Genomic DNA, 27693 nt, shown 5'->3' with positions numbered 1-27693 from the left:
ATAAGATGCCTATGTTGATGTTAGGGTTCTGTGCATGTGAGGCCCTCATCTCCAGGCCAATTTTTTGCACATCCTCCAACTCCTCCTCTGTTTTTTCGGGCCCAGTGAAAGTCAGTCTTGTGAGTCACAGCCTTCACGGTAAGACCCTGAGCTTTCAAACAAAAGATATCACCATAGTTACTTCAGAACATGCATCGACACCAGGACAAAGACATTTCTCAGCCATCAAATGCTGCCTTGCAGTTGGGACCAGAAGTCTGCAGTTTTATTGAAATGCAATAGGGAATGAAGGGAAGACAGAATGTTTGAAATAGAATTCACAGTGAAGATACTGTCATTTTCTGTGGCTTCACACAGACTTAGCAATGGGATTCCAGTAAGAACTTACAGGCAATAAACTCTGGTCTACCAGGACCAGAGTTTATTGCCCAGTACTAATTGCCCTTGAAAAGATAGTGGGAGAATCGACGTTTCGGGATGAGCCCTTCTTCCTGAAGAAGGGCTCATGCCCAAAACATCGATGCTCCTGCTCTTTGGATGCTGCCTGACCTGCTGCGCTTTTCCAGCAACACATTTTCAGCTCTGATCTCCAGCATCTGCAGTCCTCACTTTCTCCTTGAAAAATTAGTGGTTATCAGCCTTCTTGAACCACTGCAGTTCTTTTTCATCTGTGTGTTTGTAATGGGGGTGAGGGGTAGTGGTAGATACATCCATCTTGCTGTTAGGGAGGGAGTTTCAGCACTTTCACCCAGCCACAGTGAATGAATAGTGTTACAGTATCAAAGCATGGCCATTAAGAGATGTAAAGACACTTAACCTCCTTTGCCTTGTTTCACTGCCTTGATTGTATGCCACCTTGTCTTTCATGAGAGAGTGATGCTTGTCAGAATGTGCCATCCAATCAGTTCGATGAAGTGGCTGTCATGATTGCATATACGTGTCCAGAGCACTGCCTGTGAATAAAAGACATGCTGTCTCCTCTCCACCTCCTTTAAAACCTCCAGTGCAGTATGTGAAAACCTTTGATCCCAAACTTTTCCATTCTGCACCATTCTAAATGTTTTCTGAGCCAAAGCCACTTAAGGCACAAAATATTCTCATTCATGGCATACACAGGCATTTTAATTCTCTGGAATGTCAGGAACCTGTAGGAGGGAAGGATACTTGCAGTAAAGCTGAAGAGAACAGAAAGGATGTGTCAGGTTGAATTGAAATCTTGCAGCTGAAGCCTGTCAGTATGAATTTGGGGAAAGCAGATCAGTTCCAGAGTGAACACAGATCTAAAGATGACAAATTGAGAACTGCAGGAATTGCTATAAAAACAAACCTCATAGCTCAAACTATAAATCCATGCTATAGAATTTGCTCTTACAGCATAACTCCCATCATGATATAATTTGTTTTTAAAATCTAAACTACCAAATGAATCTACACAATTATCTTGAGTCCACTCCATTAAAAAGCTATTAAAAATACAATAACGAGACACTTTGTCATTTATTGGTAGTGGCAGCTTTTGTTCAAGCAGATTCTGTGGATAACCATGTTTAGCAGCGGTCCCACCCAAGGAACACTAAGTTCCTGCTTTTAAATTTTTTATTAAAGATCCCATATAACTAGCTGTCTGCTCAATTCCCAAATAGTGCGGAAAATGCAAAAATTTAATTAAAATGAAAATGTTTCTGAGTGGTTTGCAAGATGCTTGTGCCTTTCTAGTTTTAATTGTTATTGTATTGTGAGGACGTGGAAAGAAAGGAATACCTCCAGTATGTGTAATAAATTAGAAACTGTGTTCAACTACATAAGAACAAAAAGATAGAATGGGCGCATTGAGAGTTCCACACAAATGCAAGTAGCACAAGGAGGAAAACAAATAAAATAGAAGAAAAACATGACTTTAATTAATAGCCATGAAAACTGATTGCAGGCTAAGCATAACTGGGGGATAAATGTTCCAGGCAATAAGGATTTCTCTCCTTATGCTGTCAGACCTGCTGAGTTTCTACAGAAATTTCTATTTCTGTTTGAATGAAGTCATTAGAAAGGATATGGAAATTGGTGGAAAAGAAACCATCTAAACAGCCAAAGAACTGAAAGAACTCAAAAGTCACGAATGGCATCCACTCCGACGGTGAACAAGGTGCACTATTCTTACTCCACTCCTCTGCTGCCTCTGATATGGTCAACCACACAAGCTGCCTCTAATGTCACTTCTCCGATATGCAGTAGACATGGATTGCCCTCTACTGATTTATCTTATTCAATCTTAGAATGTAAAGGCCAGCATTTATTGCTGATTGCTATTTGCCTTTGAGAAGGTGGTGAGCCTCCCAAAGCTATTCCAATCCACAAGGTGTTGGTACTCAACTTCAATGCAGCAGTTTGAAATAATGGTCTGATTCACTGGGGGAAAAGTGGCAAATGGAGTTCAATCTGGAGAAGTGTGAGATTACGAATTGGGGACGTCAAACAAACAGGGGAAAACACACCAATGGGAGAATATTGGAAGAGGGAGAATAAGTGAGAGACGTTTGAGTGCATGTCCACAGGTATCTGCAGATGACAGGACAGGTAGAAGTTTGGTTAAAAAAGAGGCACAGAGAATGTTTTCCTTCATTAGACAAGAAATTCAACACATAAGAAGGGATGTTATGTTAGAACTATATAAGATACTGGCTAGGAACACTGGAGTTTAGTGTACAATTCTGGTCAACATCTGGACATAATTACTCCAAGAGATTTATAAAAATGTTGCCAGGGACTGAAAATTGCAGCTCTGAGAAAAGATTGAATAGGCTTGGGTTTCTCCTCAGAGCAGATGAGCCAGAATCACCAAACTGTTCGAAAGAGGCTACTCCGCTCATCGTGTCTAAACTGGCTCTCCAACAAACATTGGGTCTTGTTGCCATTCGCCTATCTTTGCACTATACCTTTGCATATTGTTTCAATTCAAACAGGCATTATCCTGAATGCCACGATGGACTTGCCCTCCATCACATTTAGGCAGTGCTTTCCAGACCTTAACTACTCATGTATAAAAGCTCTTTTTCACATCACATTTACTACTTTTGTAAGTTAGTTTAAATCTTTGCCCTTTTATTCTGAATTCATTTATGAGTGAGAGCAGTTTCTCCCTATTAATCTATCTCTATCCCTTATGATTTTGAAAACCTCCAACAGAATACCTCTTTGCCTTCTTCCTTCCAAAGAGAACAGTCTCAAATTCTTCAGACTATCCTCTATATTTAAAATTTGTCAAGTTTGGAATAATTTTAACAAACCTCTTCTGCACTCATTCCAATGCATTTATATTCTTCCTATAGTCTGCACTCAGAACTGTATGCAATACTCCAGCTGAGATCTAACACGTGTCTAATAAAGTTCACCATGACCTCCTTGTTCTTGTACTTTATGCCTTTATCAATAAAGCCTAAGTTATTGTATATTTTATTAACTGCTTCTCTATCTGTTCTGCCATCTTCTGTGATTTGTGCACATATACACCCAGGGACCTCTCCTGTACCCTTTATTTTATATTGTCTGTCCAAGTTCTTTCTACCAAAATGCATCATCTCACTCTTTTCCACACTGATCTTCATCTGCGATATACCTGTCTACTCCATCAACTTATCTATGTCCTTTCAGAGTTCAATACTGTACTGCTCATAGCTACAATGGTTCCAAGTTTTGCATCATTCACAAATTTTAAAACTGTCCCTTGCACATCAAGATTTAAATTGCCATTCTTCACTGGGAAAATAAGCTTTCCAATATCAACTCAGGAGCTCCTCGGCAGACCTCCTTCCAAGCTGAAAATTATTAATTGGCCACTACTCTCTGTTTCCTATTACTTAGCCAATTTTGTGCCCACAATATGACTGTCCCAATTTAAATGGACTTTTTCTGAGTTTCGAAGCTGAGAGAAATTGCCAAGCAAAATCTACAATTTCTGGGCAATCTTCCCAGAGTCTGTTAAGATGAGGATTGCACAGGGTCCTGACTGCAACTCCCATCTATGCTTCAGATATGACTATCTGGCCATTGGAAAAGCTGGTCCAAAATCATATGGCTGGCACAATTCAGTTTTTGGTGAATGTTAACTCCCCAGGATATCGATAATAGGGAATCCAGTGATGGTGATTTTACTTCGTCTCTTTTATTTCTGTCTCACTCAATCCTACTTTTCATTTCCTCTATTTGTTGTTTTTTATCCCTGTCTTTGATTTAATGGTGAATATGACATTCTAGCTTGCAATTCTGTATTTCAGTGAGGGTTCTTCAATCTGATTTGTTGAAGTAATATTTCGTAGCTTGACCTGTTCTCACTGGTCTCAGAATTCTCCTATAGAGGACACTGCATTATATCAGATCCAAAAAACTATAAGACGCCCTTCAAAAGTTCACAAAAAGAAGCGAAGACATTGGCAAAATGAATGGGTTCATTTGCCACTGACTTCAAAATCCAAGCCTATACTGTACATGTAAAGTTCAACACTACAAAGATGTAGCAGTAATTAGAATCACAAAAATGGCTTTGTTTATAAAAGGGAAAATGGTCAGAACAAACCACACTTAAAAAGAGAAACAAGAAATTCTTCTGTATTATGGAACAGATTTAAATTACAGATTACTGGAGTTCAGTACAATTTTCAATTTTAAAGCATCATTGTAAATAAAATGAAAAGAAACAGGAATGTTATAAATCTATGAGGAAGCGACAGAAAACAGTGAAAGTGCACAGGAAAGCTGTTAACCTCCAAAAGAAAAACAAGAAACTCAGAACTAATCAGATTAATTAACCTGTATGTGTTTTCAGAATGTTGAGCAGTATCTTGTATATTGTCAAGGTATTTGTCCGTTTGCAGATTATATTATTGCAATCAACAATCAAGCAGAACTGCTTGTCCTCTGCAGTAAAAGACAGGAGATGGTTTGCATTTTTAGCTTAGATTTTTTATTCTATTGTCAGAAACTGAAAAAAACCACGCAGTGTATATGTTTATGCACTTAATGCACTAAATGTTTTCCACATTGCATATATCTTAGTTTTTTTCCAACTAAAACTTGCTCTTATAGCATTCCAGCTTTTGTAACAATCGAAATGCAAATTGAAATGTAGGCTATAGTAAATAAGCTTTCTCACAAACCACTTCCTTCTTTTCAAATATCATTCCAGGCCATGAAGCTAAAATCTCAGCTGACAAACAATTGTAATTAACATCTGGTACCGTTCTGTTGGAAGCTTCTTTTAAATTAGACTGAGACTTTTTTTCAGGTGAACTTGAAACACTTTAATGAACGATAAGTTCTTCTGTTGGTTCTGCCAACAATACTTTCCCAATTAATACCAAAAACAGATTAACTAGCCAAATATTTCATAATCTTTTATGAGATTTAACTGCACACAAGGTTTCAATCATATTTACCATCTAAGTATTGAGTGTGTTTTGTCTGGAGGAGACATGGCAAGGCCCAATAAAAAAAATCCTGTTAAATTCATGGAAAAAAAAGGCCACAATTTGCTGTCAGATGAGGTAGACAAAGAGAAATAATAAGGGAAAAAAGATTGGATTACTAGAGCGAGAATAGAACATTTATATTTTGTGGAATTATTATTTCCAAGAAAAACTAAAATGTTGTTGCTAATGTTTACAAAATAAAATGTAGGTATTAATGCAATGATCAGTTCTGCAGAACAGTAACACTGAACTTGAAACACTATGTCTGTTTCTCTGTCCACAACTGCTGCCAGACCTAATGTTTTCTCTAGCATTTTCTGTGTTACATCTTTTTCCTTTTTGAACTATATGCTGATATGGAAGTCAGATGCTGCTACATAGCTGTGGTACCAGGAGAGTTTTGCAAGTTGGAAAATCAAGTGGTGCACATTTTGAAATGGACTAGACAGCAATGCTTTTGGATCAATGAGACTGATACATTATTGAGTCAGAGCAGTATCAGGAGTTTCTGAGTTAAGGTAAAAACTGACAATATCTTTTGGATTGGTTGAGATAATTTGCTAAAGGCAATGGCTTAGTGGTATTATCGCTAGACCACTAATCCAGCGATCGAGTAAAGTTCTGGGAGCCTGAGTTCAAATCCTGTCATGGCCGAAGATGGAATTTTGGTGCAGCATAGTGGCTCAGTGGTTAGCACTGCTGCCTCACAGCACCAGGCACCTAGGTTCAATTCCAGTAAATAGACAAAGTCTTTTCCCTGGGGTCGGTGAGTCCAGAACTAGAGGGCATAGGTTTAGGGTGAGAGGGGAAAGATATAAAGGATACCTAAGGGGCGACTTTTTCACACAGAGGGTGGTAAATGTGTGGAATGATCTGCCACAGGAAGTGGTGGAGGCTAGTACAATTGTAACATTTAAAAGGCATCTGGATGGGTATATGAATAGGAAGGGTTTGGAGGGATATGGGCAGGTGGGACTGGATTGGGTTGGGATATCTGGTCGGCATGGACGGGTTGGACCGAAAGGTCTGTTTCCATGCTGTACATCTCTATGACTCTATGACTGTCTTGTGTGGAGTTTGCACATTCTCCCGGTGCCTGCATGAGTTCCCTCCGGGTGCTCCGGTTTCCTCCCACTACCCAAAGATGTGCAGGTCAGGTAAATTGGCCGTGCTAAATTGCCCATAGTGTTAGGTGCATTAGTCAGGGGTAAACTGGAGGAATGGGTCTGGGTGGGTTACTTTTTGGAGGGTTGGTGTGGACTTGTTGGGCTGAATGGCCTGTTTACACAGTGTAGGGAATCTAATCTAATCTAAAGACTCATTGCAGCAGTGCAATCAGGACCACCCAGAGCCAGTAAGCAGAAAACATCTCTTGGTCCTCTTTGTGAGTGAAAATACATTAAAACTAAGAAACGTTTAAAAAAGGAATTCTTATACAAGACCTGGATCCACCTGATCAACCACTGAGTCAATGAACAACCACTGCATGTCATCATTGCTAAAATCAAAAGAACTGTAAGAAACAACATGACCCACTCTTGTGATTTATACCAAATTTTGTTTTCACTGTCTGCATTTTCCCAACCATAATATTTGCATTAAGCTGTTTGTCCTTCATCTGATGCATTCACACACGATTGTGTGCGCACATTTTAGGTATAGGTTAAGAGGCAGAATGGTGGACCACTAATCCTATTTTCATTCCCTGCCATTTCTTCAATAATAAGTGTGTTTACAGTAGTTATTTTCTGTTAATGACAATATTTGGTGGAAATTGCTTCCATTCTGACCAGCAGTCATTCAGGCAAATTGATCATCTTGGTGGCTCCATTGGTACTTACATTGTTTGTGGAATAGTTGTGCTCTATTATTGATACGCTTTCTCAGTTAAACTGTAAGAGTTCACTAACAACGCTGGGAGCTAGGGAGTTGTAAGATTTTGACCTAGCAACAGTAAGGTTATTGGGCTCCAAGTCAGGAGCATTATGAGATCTGGAGGGGAACCTGCATGTAGTAGGGTTCTTGTGTATCTGCCGCTCTTTTCCTTTTCAGTGGTAGACATGGATTTGGAAGGTGCTGTCAGAAAAACCCGGGTGATGAGCTGCAGTGCATCTTGGAGATGGTTTTCTGGATGGTGTCAAGCTGTTTCAGTGTTGTTGGATCCATTTCTTGATGTGACATGGAGTGGATCAAATTGGTTAAAACTGGTACCTGTGATGCTGGAACCTTAGAAGAGGCTGGGTGGATTGTTCAATCAGTACTTTTGAGAATAAGAAAGGCATTTTGTACAAATAATAGAGCTGGTGCAGTCATGATAGGCCAAATGGCTTCCATGTGCACCGTAATAATTCTATGGATTCTGACTGAAGATGAATTTAAATGCTTCAGCCTTGTCTCTTGCATTAATATGCTGGGCTTCCCCATCATTGAGGATGACAAAATTTGTGGTGCCTTGCCCTCCAGTGAATTGTTTAATTGTCCATTACTTTCATGACTGTATGTGGCAGGGCTGCAAAGCTGATATCAGATGTTTGATTATGGAATTGCTTAGTCCTGTCTTTGCATGCTGCTTTAGTTACTTGGTACTTCAGCCCTCTTCACTGCCCCCAGCACTCCTCACTGAACCAGGATTAATTTCACGGCTGGATGATAAACAGTCGAGTGGACATTTGTTAGGCCACCAGGTTACAGATTGTGGTTAAATACAATTTTTTCTGCAGATTATGGCTATGATAAAGACTACATAGGTTAGTATTGTTTTCTTTGGAACAGTCAAGATTGAGTGGGGACTTGATAGAGATGTGTAGGATTATGACAGACATATGTTGGATAGGAAAGCACTTTTTAAATTAGTGGAAGGGTCTATAAACAAGGGGTATAGACTAGAGCTAAGATGTAAAAGGCTAACTTAAGAGTTGAGAAGCTCACTCAGATGGCGTTGGGAGTCTGGAACTCATTGCCTAAAAGTGTGGTTGAGTCAAAAACTCTCAAAACATCAAAGCAGTTTATAAATTTACTTTGATTGCTGTGTCTGCCAAACTTGTGAGCCAGAAGTTGGAAAATTGGATTAGGGTAGTCAGATCTCTGTTGACCACAAAGAGCACAATGGGATGAATGACCTCTTTCTGTACTGTATATATCTTTGATGGTCCACAGAGCCTTCAAGATGCCCAGTTTTAAGTTGCTAGATCTGTTCAAAGTCCATTCCATTTAGCAGAGTGTTAATATCACACAACATGATGGAGGTTACCATCAATATGAAGATGGGACTGCATTCCATAAGGACTGTATGGTCATCACTACTACCAATATGGTCATAAACAGATACATTTGCGACAGGTAAATTGGTGAGGATGAGATCAAATAAGTTTTCCATCTTGTTGGTTCCCTCAGCACTCGTTGCAGATCTACTCTTGCAGACTTATCCTTTAGGATTCAGTCAGCTTGGTCACTTTAGTGTTACATTGAAATCCCTCACCAAGGTTACATTCTGTGTTCTGGCAATCCTCAGTGCTTCTTTCAAGTGGAGTTTAAAATGGAAGAACATTGATTCAGAACAGATCATTGATGGTAATCAGCAGGTGATTTCCTTGTCATTATTTGATCTGATAACATCAAACTTCATGAAACATGAATTCAATGGTGTAGGCTTCCAAGGCAATCCCTCCCAACTAGGAGAAAGTGAGGACTGCAGATGCTGGAGATCAGAGTGGAAAAATGTGTTGCTGCAAAAGCGCAGCAGGTCAGGCAGCATCAAAGGAGCAGGAGAATCGACGTTTCGGGCATAAGCCCTTCTTCCCTCCCAACTGTATATCAGAGTGCGGTTACCTCTGGTAGGTTTGTCTGCCAGTGGGACACAACATCCTCAGGGATAGCAATGATGATGTCTAGATCATTAGCTCAAATGATTCCATATCTACAATGCCATGACTATGAATATCTTTGGGTCTGTTCTCCTAAATTTAGCACAATCCTAAGACATTAGTCAGGAGTCTTTCGCAGGATTAACAGGGCTGCGTTTGTCATTGTTATTTCCAATGTCTTAGTCGATACTGCATGGTCTATCCAGTTTCAGGCCTCCTTTAGATTTGTAGCAGTTTTGATACATGTGAGCAGCTTGCTAAGCCCTTTCAGAAGGTGGTTAAGAGACAACCACAAATCTTTAGTTGTGGAGTGATATGTAATAGAGAAGGTTAGAACAGCAAACTTCCTCCACTAAAAGATATTAACGAACCAAATGGTTATTTACGATGATCAACAAATGTTTACATGATTAAATGCATATTTTTACTGAATTTAAATTTCACTATGTGCTGTGGGCTTTTAATCTTTGACCCAGAGCTTTATGCTGGTTGTGGATCACTTATCTTGTGACATTACCCCTATGTCACCACCTACTCTCAATCTATTGACATATACGCTATAAAGGCAACTCTTTTAATATAGTGGGAAGCTTTCTTTGATTACCATATTTATACAACCAAAAATTGTTCAAATTATCCTTGAAAATAATCATCAGGACTGCTATTACTGACAGAAGGCGTACAGTGCCTCGCAAGTAAAGCAGAACTTTCTCTTGCAATATTGAGCCTTTTGTCACATAGGGCAGTCCAGTAGCTCAGTGGCTAGCACTGCAGCCTCACAGCGTCAGGGACCCAGGTGAGTTCGATTACAGCCTCGGTTGACTGTCTGTCTGGAGTTTGCACATTCTTCCGCTGTCTGTGTGGGTTTCCTCTGGGTGCTCCAGTTTCCCTAAACTGTCCAAAGATGTGCAGGTTGGGTGGATTGGCCATGACAAATTGTCCATAGTGTTCGGGGATGTATAGGCTTGGTACATTAATTAGGGGAAATGGGTCTGGGCGGGATAATCTTCAGAGGGTCAGTGTGGACTTGTTGGGCCAAATAGCCTGTTTCCACACCTGTCTCTATAATGGTATATCCTGGTTAAGTCAGTCTCACAATTGATTGCTATCTTTCACTAACATTTACAAAATCACATTTACATATTTCAAAACCATACAAGTGAGCGGCACGGTGGCACAGTGCTTAGCACTGCTGCCTCGCAGTGCCAGAGACCCGGGTTCAACTCCCGTCTCAGGCGACTCTCTGTGTGGAGTTTGCACATTCTCCCCGTGTCTGAGTGGGTTCCCTCCGGGTGCTCCGGTTTCCTCCCACAATCCAAAAATATGCAGGTTAGGTGAATTGGCCATGCTAAATTGCCCGTAGTGTTAGGTGAAGGGGTAAATGTAGGAGTATGGGTCTGGGTGGTATACGCTTCGGCGGGTCAGTGTGGACTTGTTGGGCCGAAGGGCCTGTTTCCACACTGTAAGTAATCTAATCTAATCTAATCTAATCTAATCTAATCCCATCAGGGATTTAATTGTTTTGACAAAAATAATTATGTCTGCTACAGTTTCCTTCCACAGTCCAAAGAGGTGCACGTTAGGTGGACCAGCAATGCTAAATTGCCTATAGTGTCCAGGGATGTGCAGGCTAGGTAGATTAGCCATGGGAAGTGCAGTGTTATAGGGTTAGGATCGGAGAGTGAGTCTGGATGGGATGCTTTTGGAGGATTGGTGAGGACCCGATGGGCCGAATGGTCTGCTTCCACGCTGTAGGGAGTCCATAAATTCTATAAAAAGGGTCTGATTCTTGGCTTTATATAGTTCCATGTAAATGTCAGTGTACAATCTTGAATAAACTTTGAACTACAATCTCTTGAAAACTACAGATATTGAAGTCCAAATTTGAAACGTGATTAGTTCAACTTAATTTTTGCCATCTGCTTCAGTTCATTGCTACTGACAAATTAAAGGGGACTTACGTTTTTATAATAAATATCAACAATGAAAGCCACAGCTAATGTCCCAGTGAGAGTTTTAATTAAATTTTAGTTGCCTTTTTCAAAACACAAATTACTGTCCATTAAATAGAATAGATTGTGCTTTTCACAAGTTGCAGCCCTATTAACTGTTTCACAGATAAAAACATTAAAATTGGATATTACAAGCATAACCCGATGCAACAAACATCTAATTGTAGAAACCCCACAGTGTGGAAGCAGACCAATCAGCCCACCAAGTCCACAATGACCCTCCGAAAAGCACCCTATCCAGACCTACACCAACCATCCCTACATTTTCCATGACTAATCCACCTAGCCTGCACATCCTTGGACGCTGTGGGCAATTGAGCATGGGCAATCCACCTAACCCGCACATCTTTGGACTGTGGAAGGAAACTGGAGCACCCGGAGGAAACCCAGATAGACATGGGCAACATTCATGTGCAAGCTCCACACAGACAGCTGGCCGAGGCTGTATTCGAACCCAAGTCCGTGACACTGTGAGGCAGCAGTGCTAACCACTGAGCTACCATGCCACCTGTGTTAGGGCTGCACATTATGACTGTTGAAAAATCCATTCTCTGCCATAATCCTATACATTGGGAATACTTCATTCGATGTAAAAATCATATTTGTGAAGTATTTATTTCTGCTGCATGGAGAAACATGTGTTGATAGAATATTGTTCTACATTTCAAAAAGTTTCAAACAAATATACTTGGCACATACAGTAAATCAGTTGATTATTAAATATTTACAATATATTATTTGAAAGCAAACAATGTTAATAGGTACACAAACCCCCGACGTCAGCAGTGAGGATCACTACCTTTCTGACCATATGGATATTAAGGGTAGACAGAAACAATTTAATTGCCCATAAATTTTGTCTGCATTAGATGGAACACTTACTGTGGTATAATGGGAATGATTGTCCAAGTTCCTTCCTGTTTACCCAGTTCATGGATAAGCAGCACTGTGGGTAGGTGCTAAGAGGGGAAAAACATGAATAGGATTAACATGAAACCAAAAAATATTATTTTTCCCTCATCATCATTTCTATGGGAATTCTCATTGTGTCATTAGTGGAATGGTTTGAACCATCTATATGTCAGCATGGCCATCAGCACTGATACATATAATTATGGCCTAACTCCCTCAAAACTAAATACAATTTAGCAGTTGCATATTTCAAAATAAACCTAAGGTTGAATCTTTCCAGAAACTGACTGCCAATTTTGGTGAGTTTCATTGATAGCCTTGGCAGGTTTTCCCACGCATCTTCCCAAGCTCATCACAACCTACATATCACACTCTACAGCGTTCCATTCATTGTATTATCCCACTCGCTATAGATGGAAGTACAATCCTCGCCAGGACCTGCCAGGATTCCCGTTGTCAGTGTCATCTTAAAAAGCCAGCTGTACACATGGTCAAGTGCTGTCAGTCTGCCCTGCACAGTTCTAGTTGCCACATACATGTTGAACAGAGGGTAACTGGAATTCTGTTTTGTCCTCCCAACAGAGACCTGGAGGTCTAGCTCAATGGTAGGGGAAGGGCTATACTCAAGGTTCCTGCCCATGGAGCATGCCCAAGATGTTGGCAACTGATGGACGGTCCAGAAGATCAAGCAACAAACTAGAGTTATGACTTGCCCAGTCTGGCTTTCATGTGAGGAATTGCCATTGTCTAGTTTCTACGCAGTGGGTGGGAGAATGGGAAATTGCATATCCATGAGGAAAGATGACAGATTAACAAAGAAGTTAATGCATGCTGATACATTCAAATAGGCCTCTCTCTGCTCACTCATGAGAATCCCCACTTGCTGTTCAACACTTCGCGCTCAGCAGTGGGAAGTTCCTCACTGCCCATGTTACTTAACACCTGGGAAGGTTATGCTCCTAATAATCGTTCATGACTCGTCTTCAAATCCAACCAAGGTCTAGTTGCACTTCATATATTTTAAATTTCGAAAGCCATTTGCCTCTCTTTTCTGTTGGACTCCAACCAACAACCCCCGCTAGCCTAATGTATTTCACACCATTTGTAGCAGAACCTAGACAATCAAGTGTCTGAAGACTAGTTTCTGAAATTCAATCCTTAAACTTCTCTCTCTTTCTTTCTCTCTTTCGAAAAAAAATTCTTCAAAATTACTTCTTCAGTCAAGCTCTGGGTCAGCTTTCCCATGTTCTCCTGTTTCTCAACTTCTCTTTTCTCATCAGCTGCTGTTTAGAAGGCTTTTTTTGCAATAAACACTCTTATATTATAAAAATACTTTATAAATGCAAATTTTGTTGTCTGTGTGTTTGATAAATTTGTTGTCTAATAGCAATTAAACTGATTTTCATACAGGAACCATCATTATTGTTATAACATAGGATTCAAATGTGCTATTAGTGCAGTACAGCATAGCTATTTTATCAGTCACTATTCCACACTTAACTTCAATAGTGACTTCAAAATACTGCCTTAATATAATTTTAATGAAGTGCATCTTTTCTTGTTGTACTGGCAGATGCTTAAGGAAATTGTCCAAATCAGGACCACTTGCGAATTTAAGTGGTTATTTGAAAAGGTGGAATAATTTCCTTAATCTCAGGAACAAAGCAACAAAATGTAAAAGTTTGGTAAAATCAGAATATTATGCTTTTTAAATTCAGTTGTAAATAGAAACAAAAATGCTGGAAATGTTCAGCATGTTGAATATCATCTGTGGAGAGAAATGGTTCAAGTGTTTTCGCAAGAATTAAAGATTATCAACCTGATAGTCTTTCTCTTCCCAGATACCTTAATGAGGAGGAGCTCAGCACATCAGTGCAAGAGGCTAAAGGGTCTATTTCTATGTTCAGTATCTGAGGAGTCACGAATAGTGCTGAGCATTGAGTAATCATCACAAACAATAGGATATACAGAACACCTACAACATAGAAAGACACCATTCAGCCCACTAAGTCTGTGCCAGCTGAACATACCAGCTGTTCTTTCTAATTCCATTTCCAGAACATGGCCCTTAAACTTGTAGGTTACACTGCTTCTGGATTCCTTTTAATTGAGTAGAGGGTTTCCACCTCAACCACCAAAATGGGTAGCAAAGTCCAGACACACACCACCCTCTGGATAAAGAGGTTGTTCCTCATGCTGCCTCTAATCCTTCCAGTCATCATCTCAAAGTCTGTGCATCCAATGAGTGACCTCTCTGCTCAGGGATACAGGTCTGTCTTGTCCAAAAGAAATGTATCCAAGCCCCTCATTATCCTATATAACTCAAATAACTCACTATTCAGCCTCTTCTGTTCTAAGTGACACCATTTCAAACCTTAAGACGAAGGGAAGGCTATTGATGCAGCAACCAAAGGTGATTAGACCCATGACACTACCTTAAAGAACTCCTGCACTGGTGTCCTGGTGTTTAGATGGTTGGCCTTCAACCAGTACAAACTTTGTGATATGCATGACTCCCACTTGCTGAGAGTTTTCACTGTGGTTACTATTTATTTTAACTTTGCCAGAGATGGATCATCCATTTGACAACTTTGTCTGAAGATGTTGCAAACTCTCAAGCCTTGCCTTTTGCATTGATGTGCTGAGCTCCACATCATTAAGGTATCTGGGAAGAGAAAGAGACCATCAGGTTGACAATCTTCAGTTCTTGCAAAAACACTTGAACCATTTCTCTCCACAGATGATACTCAACATGCTGAACATGTTGAGATATGTAGATGATACCTCTGTAATCATTAAAAACACAGAAATAGAGAACACACGCCGGATCATCAACGCCACACTCACAGGAATCCGATTCACTAGAGAGGAAGAAAAGGACAACCGACTCCCATTCCTAGACGTGATGGTACAGAGAATACCGAACAGAGATTTCACCACAAAGGTATATAGGAAAGCCACACACACAGACCAAGTCCTAAACTACGAAAACTACCATACATCAAAAACATTTCTGAACTGACAGCCAGACTACTGCGACCACTAGGACTCATAACAGCACACACACCACTCTCAGACAACAACTCACCAGGATGAAGGACTCGATACCCAGCATGAGCAAAACCAATGTAGTGTACAAAATCCCATGCAAGGACTGCACAAAACACTACATAGGACAAACAGGAAGACAGCTAACGGTCCGCAACCATGAACACCAACTAGCCACGAAACCACACAACCAGCTATCCTTAGTAGCCACACACTCAGATGACAAGCAACATGAGTTCGACTGGGACAACACTACTATTATAGGAGAGGCCAAACAGAGAACAGCCAGGGAATTCCTAGAGGCATGGCACTCATCCACAGATTCAATCAATAACCACATCGACCTAGACCCAATGTACTGGCCACTGCAGTGGAAAGCTGGAACTGACAACTGGAAGCGGCAGGTACAAATCACTATAAATGCCGGAAAAAACATCACAGAAGCGCTTCACAGGAGGCTTCCAAGCACTGAGGATGTCACCTCGACAAGGGACGAAATGTCTGCAACACAAATTCCCAGCTCGGCAAACAGAACTACAACAACGAGCACCCGAGCTACAAATCTTCTCCCAAACTTTGAATTTCCAGCATTTTTGTTTTTATTTCAGATTTCCAGCTTACACTTTTTCCTTTTAGTAGGGTTTGGGATATTTGGGAATCTTTCTGCTTTGGTTAGTTGTTTTGCTGTCTGCCAACATACATGACTGGCATGCGGCAAGACTGCAGAATGTTGAGGTGATCCATTGGGTTATGGCATCACTTAGCTCTCCAAAGATTGTAAACGGTAAACAATTAATTAGGCGCATCAATAATAAATAAACATCTCAGTCACTGAACTGGGAAATCCTTTACCAGACATCAGCAGAGTGTGCAGGAAGACAGACAGAAACTAAGAAAATGATTGTTCAACTGACTCAGTAATTATTAGTCTTTGCAGCTGTTGGAATCCAGCAGTTCAAAGGGATTGAACAATGGGTTCTATCATACTGATCAAAATGATGCATGGTAAGAATTGGAACTTGTGTCTAGACACGGAAAGATAATACAAAAAAGTCACAATGACCTGCAAAAATTGCTGAGGGAGGTCATAGTATCTTAAACAGAGAGGACTCCTATCCCAAAATGTGGCTGATACCGATGTTATGTCAAGACTAGGTAACAAAATTCATCCTTGATTGTATTAAATTCGGCCTAGCTCTAACAATGGTAGAACTGAAAAACTCTGCAAAGACAATATAGGCAATGTTAGCACCCATTTCCAGGCACAAATGTGCTTTTACAATGTTATAGTAAAATGTACTTAGCACCACATTTCCACATGTTTCCTGTTTCTGTGACTATTCACTTTTTTGTTACAGTCAATGAACATGCCTGGTCAGAATACCTCATGGATGTAGACAGATCAGGTGCCAATGACATTAGCAGGAGAAAAATATTATTTTCATGTGTATAATTATGGACCTAATGTCCAATCTGCACTTTCATTAATATTTTGATGTAGTCATTAAATTAATAAAGGCTTGAAGCAATTTAAAGAATTGTTTTTTGCAATAAGTCTTGGGTCAGAAAAGTAACCCAGATTGGATGGATTTGAATAATTTTCAAACAAGTACGCAAATAATTCAGTCTTGGGAGGAATTTGATGCCATGCAGATGAGAAAACAACTGCTCAGCTGACCCAATGACTAGCTGGCGAATCACATAACTTGGAGGTTAATCGCCGATATGTCTCATATCTTCATTGATGATGGTAGTTTGGAATAAAAGCTAATGCATAGTTAGGGAATGGTAATCCAGCGTGTTATGCTACAGTTAGTGACTACACTACCCATTACTTATTTCAGTTGTAGGCACGATGCAGAGGACTTACTTTGTGCTGCCGTTCGGATTTCCCTACTAATCCTCCAAGGAATAATTTTAGTAATCACAAAATACATAGATAATCCTTACTTCACACTATCACACAAAAATTGGATAGGGCTAAGAGCAAACTCAGGGTTTATGATGTATGATAAAATCAATTCCCATCTATTCGGACAGTACACAAACACCCCAAAATTTTTTTACGTGGTGTCAGTAGAAAATGTACTGCTGAACGTCTGAGCATACTGGGCAAAAATTATGAGATGCTAGCACCACTCAGAGGCAGTCTGCACCTTTGAAGGTTTTGGTGAATTTTGACTGAAGCAGGTTCCATAAGTGGTTGGAAAAGGGTATTTCAGCAGGAACATCATGGACAAATGCTGCAATGTGGCAGAGAGCACACTCCAAGGTTCACTGACGCAACACCAGAAACATCAGTTTACAGGAGGACAAAGGTGCTTAGTGAAACCAGAAGGTTCTCTGAACAGAGACTACAAAAGGTATGAGACTACGTAATTGTTGATGTCAATGTAGCAGCAAATCCCTGCAGACCTGAATGCTCTGCTCCTTGTACTTCTATAACTCACGAGTGGTCGAGATAAGTGAATATATCTTCAAATATCATTTTCTTGCAAGTTAACTATTAATGTTTCATGGCTCAACTCACTCCTTCCATTCACCCATCACTAATCTCTATCAATTAGGATTCAGACATTAATTTTAGGTTTCATTCCACGCTCACTCTTCGCACCACTTATGGTATTCACACCAGAACTCTCATCTTTCACACTTTCGCCTGTATTATCATCACAGCCATATCACTCAAACACAGTGCACAACACTCATCAAAACACTTCCTTTTGTCTTGCAGGGAGAAGGTAACCGCTCCATCAGGCAGTATCACCTACAGGCAGGGACTGCAATGGATGCATGTCCTCAACCCAATGAAAGAAATTATATTCACCATTATTAGACCAGACATGATTGAGGTTTTTGCAAAAAATGGGGATGAAAACACCAAAGGTGATTATATATTCCTAATCTTCCTTCTCTCCTCCCATTTCATAGAATCATAGCATAGAAACAGGCTAATTAGCCCATCAAGTCCACACCAACCCACCCAACTATGCTATCCCTATAGCCCTGCATTTCCCATGGCTAATCCATCTAGCCTGCACATCCCTGGATATTGTGGTTAATTTAGCATGGCCAATCGATCTAACCCGCACATCTCTGGACCATGGGAGGAAACCAGAGCACCGGGAGGAAACCCAAGCAGACACAGGGAGAATGTGCAAATTCCACATAGACAGTCGCCTGAGGGTGGAATCGAACCTGGGTCCCTCACGACGAGAGGCAGCTGTGCTAACCACTGAGCCGCTGTGCTGCCCTCAACACATGATATTTTCGCCTTCATCCCATGATATTTGCTCATTTGAAAGCTGCAGTTGGGAAGATTTATATCCTAGCTAGGTTATCAGCTCCTTATCACTGAAATTGTAGGTGCTTGGAGGCATTTAATACACCAGCATTACCTTCTCACCTGACACCATCTCTGCCCAAGTACAACAGTCAGCCTGAACTAATTCATATTGGCCCTAAATTTTGTCAACATGGACTTGCTATTAAGCTGCTTCCTGAATCCCCCAGCAACACCCAAAACCTTAACACACCAGACCTCTCCTGGCACTCTTCATCTCACTTGAGAGGATATGGCAACCACAAAGTCATAGCTTTAAATTCTTCTAGCAGTCTGCCATTGCCAATGGGGAAAATGAGACTATGAATATATGAGCCTGTCTTAACTGATTCTTGCAGACCTGAGAACATTACAAGAATTTAATCATGCCACAACGTATTTCATGAGGTCAGGTTAAAATTGGATGGTATGGCCTACGTAGACACACTTCTTAAGTGGAATCAAGAGCAGATGCTCAGCATTAAATAATCATCAAACTCCTGATTATTGGAATGGCTCTTCAGGTGACCACATATTCCTGGCATTAAGCTTATAGCAAAAGTGTGAAAAAGTAAGGAGCTTATTGGACTGGCAACACAAGGCACATTTTTGCTATATGTCATTGATTGGACAGAAGTTAATAGGGAAAATGAAATTCAGTTGAACATAGGTGGAGGGTCAGGTAATGTTAAGGAAGCGGGAAGGCTACAGAGGACTTAGGTGAAAATGAGTATTGCAGATGGTGGAGATTAGAGTCAAGAGTGTGGTGCTGGAAAAGCACCACCAGGTCAGGCAGCAACCGAGGAGCAGGAAAAGCATGTTTCAGGCAAAAGCCCTTCATCAGGAATGAATCACTTAGACAGGCCAGGAGAGTGGGCAAAGAAGTGGCAAAGATGTAATACAATGCAGGAAAGTGTGAGGTTATCCACTTTGATAGGAAGAACAGAGGCATAGACTAATTTCTGAGTGGGGAACGTCTTTGGAAATCTGAAACAGAAGGGGAATTGGGAGTCCTAGATCAGGATTCTCTGAAGGCTCAGCTGGTAGTTAGGAAGGCAAAGGCAATCCTGGCATTCATTTCAAGAGGGCTAGAGTAATGAGTAGGTATGTACTGCTAAGGCTGTTTAAGACTTTGGTCAGACCACATTTGGAATAGTGTGAGCAGTTTTAGGCTCCATATATAAGGATGGATGTACTGGCATTGGAGGGAGTCCACACGAAGTTCACATCAATGATCCCAAGAATGAAGGGCTTAGGTCTCTGGCTCTGTACCTGATGGAGTTTAGAAGCATGAAAGGGGGGATGTGACTGAAACTTACAGAATACTGAACGGCTTGAATAGAGTGTGTGTGGAGAAGACGGTTCCACTAGAAGGAGAGACTACGACCTCTCAGCATGAAGGGTCAACCTTTTAGAGATGAGACGGGGAGGAATTTCTGTGGTTAATCTGTGGAACTCATTTCCACAGAGATCTGTAGAGGACACGTCATTCAGTATATTTAAAACAAAGATAGTTTCTTGATTGGTAAGGAGATCAAGGGTCACAAGAAGAAGGCAGGAGAATGGGGTTGAGAAAAATAACAGGCATGATTGAATGGCTGAGCAGACGTGATGGGCCAAATAGCCTTATTCTGCACCTATATTTTATGGTTAATTCCATAAAGTTATGCAAGTAATGAGATGCAAATTTGGTTCCTGACACCAGATGGCAAGAAGCTTCTCTCAGCTTCAATTGCTGAAGTTGATACTGATAATGGACATCTAAATTTTGAATTTCCACCTAATTAAGTTTGCATACCCACTACTCTTCTCACCACCTCTGGGAGTAGGTAATTGTATCCTGAATTATGCTGCTTTCAAATGTGACGAACATTCAGAATTAAATTTAACACACTAGGTTTCAAATATTACAATGTTTCTTTAGTTCCCATTCATAATACACTGAGTTAAAATCCACTTGTATAATTAAACCAACACCTTCAAAGCAATTCAGCCAACATTCTTCTTTGTGGTTCGGACAAGAAGCCTGACGAGGAATGTCTCGCTGCAACTTTTATGGTTTTTCTGAGCAGCGAGGTGAGTTTTTCGCGAGGATTTCGAGTCAAAAGTGAGTTGTATTGGGAACCACATGTGGTAAGATAGGGCTAGAATTGGACGTGAGAGATTTCACGGCATGGGAATAGATAGTTAATGCAACACATTTGATAAAATATGACAAGTAATCTCACTGGGCTGTGCGGTGAGAATCCTTCTAAGAAATGCAGTGCAACTCAGCTTTAATCAAAAAGTTGTAAGATTCAGCTCATAGTTATGACAAAGTAATGATAATTGTGCAAAACAAAATTGTGTGAATAGATAGATCAGAACATCTAGAAGAATATATGAATAAAAATATAGAAGGGATGAGTGTTTTTAAAGGCACATAAAAGATTTTAAAATAGAGTCATAGAGATGTACAGCATGGAAACAGACCCTTCGGTCCAACACGTCCATGCCAACCAGATATCCCAATCCAAATGATTTAGGAAGCAGCCTTAGATGTATTCTGAAAATTTTCCCAACTTCTCCACATGCATTGGATGAAATATAATGTAACCCAGAAGCAGACACCTTCCTAACTCTCCCCAATTAAGTCTGAAGTGACCCAGTTAAAGGACATTTATCAGCTTCAGCCCATTGCTGAACAGCAGCAAGCCTCAAGGTATACTCAGGTATACTTTCTGTGGTCAGTGATGGGAGCGCTGCTCCTGCTCAAGCACACTGTGCCAAATGGAGTGTTCACACCAGCAGCCAGGTCTGCACCATGAGAAGATCATTCCTGCCCTTTAAACTGACCCCTTTCCACCTCTTCTTCAGGACAAGTCAGTCAGGCACATCCTATAAGCCCAGTCCACTTACCTCTCCTCTGAGCCACCAATCCTGCTTCTGAACCCAGGTCTATAGCTGTGCCAACAGTGAATCCTGTTCCTGAATGACCAGCAGCTTTCCAAGATGGGACACTGGATCAGGAATCCCAACACTGACCAGATAGATGCCCGATTAGCTTTTGGTCATGTTGGGAACCCAGGAAGGGCTGCCTGTGGATCTTTAGCTAGTAATACTGACTCACTGCTGCAAATATTAAATCCAACTCAGTGTCTTTTTTCTAGTCTATTATAGCTTAGGGAAGATTGACTGAAATGAATGTCTGATATGTTCTTCTATAGTTTCCTGCAGATCTCCATCTATATCTTAACTAGACTGTTTGGAGGCCTGTTACACACATCAAGGATTTACCGTATTCCTGTCTATTTACCATATTCCTGTATCCGTACAGACTTTATCTCCCAAGACTTAGATGGGTTAAAATTTCATTAAAAATATAACTAAATTTTGACACTTTATCATGTGAAGACAATACCTAGCAGCAAATGATGGGTTGTAAGCTTCATTTATAATACTCTTGAGATAATATTAATAACCTGAAATAAGTTCTGCACTCCACAGTTCCCCACTGACAGCATTATATATATATATATATATCAAGCATGCTGTGAGCTTGTTCGTGGTTTGGCACAGAAATCCTATATGGGTATGAACTAATCTGTCTTCCTTAATCTGTCAATGTGATTCTAAGATTCCATTTCTGAACAAAGGCACATAAATTTCTGGCTTCAATTAGGTTGTTTTGTTATCCATAATGAATATTAACTATCATAATGGACCATTTTCTTTTTTGCACATTAAAATGAAGCATTGTTTCTTATGATGATGAGTAACAGCAACTAGTTCCTGCTGAAGTTATCATGACCTGGGATCAGGCATGTGTAAAGATTACAGGTCTCAACAGAAAAGGTTTATGCAGTGTAAATTAAGCACTTGTATTCATTGCAGCACTTGCAAGGCTGATCTGATGGGATCACATGAGTGATTTCTGTCCTTGCTTTTATGATGAAGGAAATTGTAAATATGACAAAATCCTGAGAATTAGAATTTGAGAGTCCATATTAGAAACGGACCATTTCACAAGTTAATCTGGATATGTTTTGATGAGACTTGAAAATAAATTTATATAAGTGCAGTGCAATGCTGGTAACATAGTAGTTCTGATTTACAGTATTTCACACTATTAAACATTAGGCTGTGGTAGAGGAGGAAGAGAAAATTTAACGTGAAGTCAATGTTAGAGAAAATTGGTTGCTGATTCACAGTTGGCAATTTTGCCTATCCAAATTGAATTTCACATTTCCTTTTATTCTGACTGTAGAATGGTACATGTGTATCAAGGTGAGCAATTTAAGAATCAATGATTTGCAGACGTGCTTTTGCAGATTGCAAACTGAGTGATGCTTTTTTTCATCAGCAACCTAACCGTATTAATAAAAATTCTTCCCATTTTGTATATCAGCCATTCCTAAACATTAAGCACAGTTTTGTTTGGTTGGAGTTTGCACACAGAAATTAGGTTGACATGTAACATATCATATTCTTAATTCCAGCAGTGATTGATAAGAGCTTCACCATATTGATCTTGGATGGGTTTTACCCAGCTCAGAGAGGGAAAAGAGCAAGGTAACACCCCACTTCCTGAACAGACCACCTTAAGTCACAATAACGATAGTCATAAGACAGCAAGTTGAAGTCGGGAAATGTATGAATATCTTTAAACAACAACAGTCTGAGCAATGAAGGCTAGCATGCTAATGCCTTATTCACCATCCTGTCTACCTGTGCTGGAACTTTCAAAGAACTATGTACCTAAACCCCTAGGTCTCTCTGTTCAACAACACTACCCAAGGTTCTACCATTAATTGTAGAAGTCCTGCCCTTGTTTGTTTTACTAACATACAATACCTTGCATTTCTCCACATTAAACTCCATCTGCCACTCCTCAGCCCATTGGCCCAATTGATCAAGATCCGTTTATAATCTTAGGTAACCTTCTTCACTGTCAACTGTACCACCAATTTTTTATCATCTGCAAACTTACTAACCATGCCTTCTAAATTTTCATGCAAATTGTTCATATAAATTACAAACAAAAGTGGACCCAGCTCCAATCTCTGTTGAACATCACTGGTCACAGGCCTTCAGACTGAAAAACAACCCTCCACCACAAGCCTCTGTCTCCTACGAAAATGCCAATTTTGTATCCAATTGGTAAGCTTTCCCTGAATCCCATGTGATCTAACTTTACTAACTGTTCTACCACGTGGAACCTTGTCAAAGGCTTTACTAATGTCCCTGTAGACAACGTCAACTGTTGTGCCCTCATCAATCTTTCGGTTAAAAAAAAACTCAATCAAGTTTGAGAGACATGATTTCCCATGCACCAAGCCATGCTGACTATCCCAAATTAGTCCATTCCTCTCATAATGCACGTAAGTCCTATCACTCAGAATCCTCTCCAACAATGTACCCACCACCAATGTCAGACTCACGGTCGCTTCCCATTGCAAAGGTTAGTTGCCAGCACAATAGAGGTGTCCTCCACATGAGAGGCAGAGGACCCAAAGGCTCCATACCCCATTGACAGGGTAATGACAGGAAGGGCCTCTCCCAAGGCTCAACACTCCTATCAATGCTTCTTCCTCTCTAATCAACCCATTGTTTTCCTCTATCCAAAATATAATCTCGAAAATTTTCCAAACTGCCCCAAGCAGTGCCAATCTCATCAGGTGGGGCTGCTGAGGTTCTTGAGCTGCCAGCCCTGTAATTGGATCAACAGCATTTAGAGATTGCCAAGGGTGTAACCAGCCAATTAGGAGGTTGCTTCTGGAAACAGTCTCACCGGTGTGGCTTTGGGCACCCTCAGGTACTCCAGGTGGCCCCAAATTTGGTGTACTCGGGATCTCGAAATTCATGGAAAATACCCTGTCCTTACTAAATGTCTTAGGATAGCTTCACTTCAAAGCTTTATGGGGCGGCTTTGCTGTGCACTAATTAGCTATCATTTATACAAACATTACAAAAATGGCTACACTTCAAAGAAGTCATTGACTGTATAGAACTTGTGGACATTCTGACTCACACAGTTTTCTATTTTCATATACAGTACGAAATCCATCTTGTACAAATAGACAATGATTTCACATATTTTGTCTTTTCAGATTGAGTTTACATTTTGTCCAATGTAAAGAATCACCATGTAGTCAGACTTTTGAAACTGAATTTTGACATGGCGAAGTACACAAAATTCATGCTGATAATTGAGATACTGAGATCTAGAAATCACCATTTTGACATCAAATTTGCAATCCAAGGAAATACTGTGGGCAGAATTTTATGAGGAGAGAGACAATCGCGGCTGCCAGTTGGGCAGTGGATGAGAGATCCAGACCATCATTCTCAAGAAAGACCGGACTGTACAATGAACTTATTGATTAGAAAGAGAAGTAGGCCATTCAGCACCTCTAGGAGAAAGTGAGGACTGCAGATGCTGGAGATCAGAGCTGAAAATGTGTTGCTGGAAAAGCGCAGCAGGTCAGGCAGCATCCAAGCAGCAGGAGAATCGACGTTTCGGGTATGAGCCTGAAGAAGGGCTCATGCCCGAAACGTTGATTCTCCTGCTCCTTGGATGCTGCCTGACCTGCTGCGCTTTTCCAGCAACACGTTTTCAGCATTCAGCACCTCTACCATTCAGTAGAGTCACGGATGATTTATTTGTGTTTTAAATTCTATGTTGCTATGAGAAAGTTTGGCATTATCTCTTGGCATCTCTGGTGGCCTTATTAAGGTTATACCTGGATTTCCTGTATAGGTCAGTGTTGCCTGATCTGTATGCCTCAGACCTGTCCTTCAGTAGGGAGTGGAATTCCCAGTTCATCCATGGTTTCTGGTTGGGGGACATTCAGATCAACTTGTTTGGAACACAGTCTACTACACAATGAAGTTTGTAACAGTAGTGGCATACTCATTTAGGTTGGTCGCTGTGTTCCTGAATATGGACCAGTCCACTGACTCTAAGCCCTTCTGTGCATCAGGCCAACACTGCACTATTTTATGTACTGAGTCCTCACACTTTAATTTCTGCTTCTAAGCAGATGATTGTATAGCAATGGTCAAGGATGTTCGGGCCTCAAGTGGGACAGGAGACGTGTTGATGCTATTGTGGTCACCTTGACTATCATATGAGATTACACAACATCTTGCAACACACCATCCAGGACCTTAGACCCACAGGTATCTGCTCCTGCTGCCTTTTCGGTGTGTCTAGAGGCCCTGCTGTCCCCCTGCAAAAATAAGGTTTTTCTCCTCCTTCAAGAAGCCACATCTGAACAGCTCCCCTACCATTTTGTGCCAAGCTTCAACGTCTCACAAGGTCAGAGTCACTTCCTGCAAGACTGCCATTTACCTTGCCTTTAAGAGATGCAGGATAACCTTAAACAGTGTAAAATAGTTTTAAATAGGGCTGGCCACTCACAGTATTGGTCCCTGTTCAGTCGACTAGTCAATCAGTGACATTGTTATCACCAGCTGAGATTATTGCTGAAATTATTGAGATGGGCAGGCAGCATGGAGTTGGCATGTAGCCTGCAATGCAATCATAGTTAATCATGTATCATGTCTCTCAATCATTTTTAAGGGATATCAAATTTAGCACTATTTTTGCGCAAACATCAACTGAAAATTAAAATACATGTTAAGCCACAAATTCTGCACTCTAGCCACTGGTTCCATCCCTGTTCCTGACCAATGTTTTATTTAACTATATTTGTAACCTTTTTGTGCCATTTGAACACTCAGCGTTGGGCTATAATCTGCTCTATATTTTTTATTGCCCCTGGACTCAACAATTTCAATGCATTCCTTCCATTTTCTATCCTCCATGAACTTGAACTCCAACAAAACTACATTCTAATGAAAAGTCACAAGTTAACTCTGTTTCTGTCTCATAGCTGCAACCTGTCTTACTGAGTATTGCTAGCATTTCTATTTTCATTCCAAATCTCTGCATCCTAATTCACATCAAGTCAGTTACCCAATAACACCATACTTACGGAACTACAAAAGTTCCCAATCCACTGACACTGATTTCAAAATTCTCACTCTCATGTTTGTAACTCTTCACAGTCTCACTAATCCATCGGTCAATAACCCCTCCAGCATTACAACCAGTCAAAACATTGGGCACCATGAATTACATTCACTTCAGCCATCCCTTACAGTGTCCACGTCCAAAGCTCTGCAATCCTCTCCCTAAATCCATTCCACTTCTTTTCCCTGCTTTCAGTCATCACTTGAAATCCTCTCTTTAACCAATCTAAGCCAACATATCCTTAATTTAGGTCTAGAACATAGAACATAGAACAATACAGCACAGAACAGGCCCTTCGGCCCACGATGCTGTGCCGAACATTTGTCCTAGCTTAAACACCCATCCATGTACCTATCCAATTGCCGCTTAAAGGTCACCAATGATTCTGACTCTGCCACTCCCACAGGCAGCACATTCCATGCCCCCACAACTCTCTGGGTAAAGAACCTACCCCTGACATCCCGCCTATACCTTCCACCCTTCACCTTAAATTTATGTCCCCTTGTAACACTCTGTTGTACCCGAGGAAAAAGTCTGACTGTCTACTCTATCTATTCCCCTGATCATCTTATAAACCTCTATCCAGTCACCCCTCATCCTTCGCTGTTCCAATGAGAAAAGGCCTAGCACTCTCAACTTACCCTCGTACGACCTATTCTCCATTCCAGGCAACATCCTGGTAAATCTCCTCTGCACCCTCTCCAAAGCTTCCACATTTTTCCTAAAGTGAGGCGACCAGAACTGCACACAGTACTCCAAATGTGGCCTTACCAAGGTCCTATACAGCTGAAACATCACCTCACGACTCTTGAATTCAATCCCTCTGCTAATGAACACTAATACACCATAGGCCTTCTTACAAACTCTATCCACCTGAGTGGCAACTTTCAAAAATCTATGAACATAGACCGCCAAGATCCCTCTGCTCCTCCACCTCACTAAGAACCCTACCATTAACCCTGTATTCCGCATTCTTATTTGTCCTTCCAAAATGAACAACCTCACACTTGACAGGGTTGAACTCCATCTGCCACTCCTCAGCCCAACTCTGCATCATATC

General features: G+C 40.7%; 1 protein-coding gene across 2 annotated transcripts in view; it reads right to left on the bottom strand.

Annotated features, from left to right (window-relative positions):
* Positions 1–27693, bottom strand: part of b3glcta (beta 3-glucosyltransferase a) — a 176530-nt gene that overhangs the window by 96677 nt on the left and 52160 nt on the right. For both annotated transcript variants that reach the window (XM_043692053.1, XM_043692052.1), the window contains exon 5: positions 12217–12293. In XM_043692053.1, coding sequence (XP_043547988.1) covers positions 12217–12293 — 77 coding nt within the window. The remainder of the gene's footprint in view (positions 1–12216; positions 12294–27693) is intronic.

The sequence above is a fragment of the Chiloscyllium plagiosum genome, chromosome 6, assembly GCF_004010195.1.
Source record: "Chiloscyllium plagiosum isolate BGI_BamShark_2017 chromosome 6, ASM401019v2, whole genome shotgun sequence".
Taxonomy (NCBI): domain Eukaryota; kingdom Metazoa; phylum Chordata; class Chondrichthyes; order Orectolobiformes; family Hemiscylliidae; genus Chiloscyllium; species Chiloscyllium plagiosum.
Note: the sequence above shows the minus strand (reverse complement) of the source record. Positions and strands in the feature narration are given on the sequence as shown.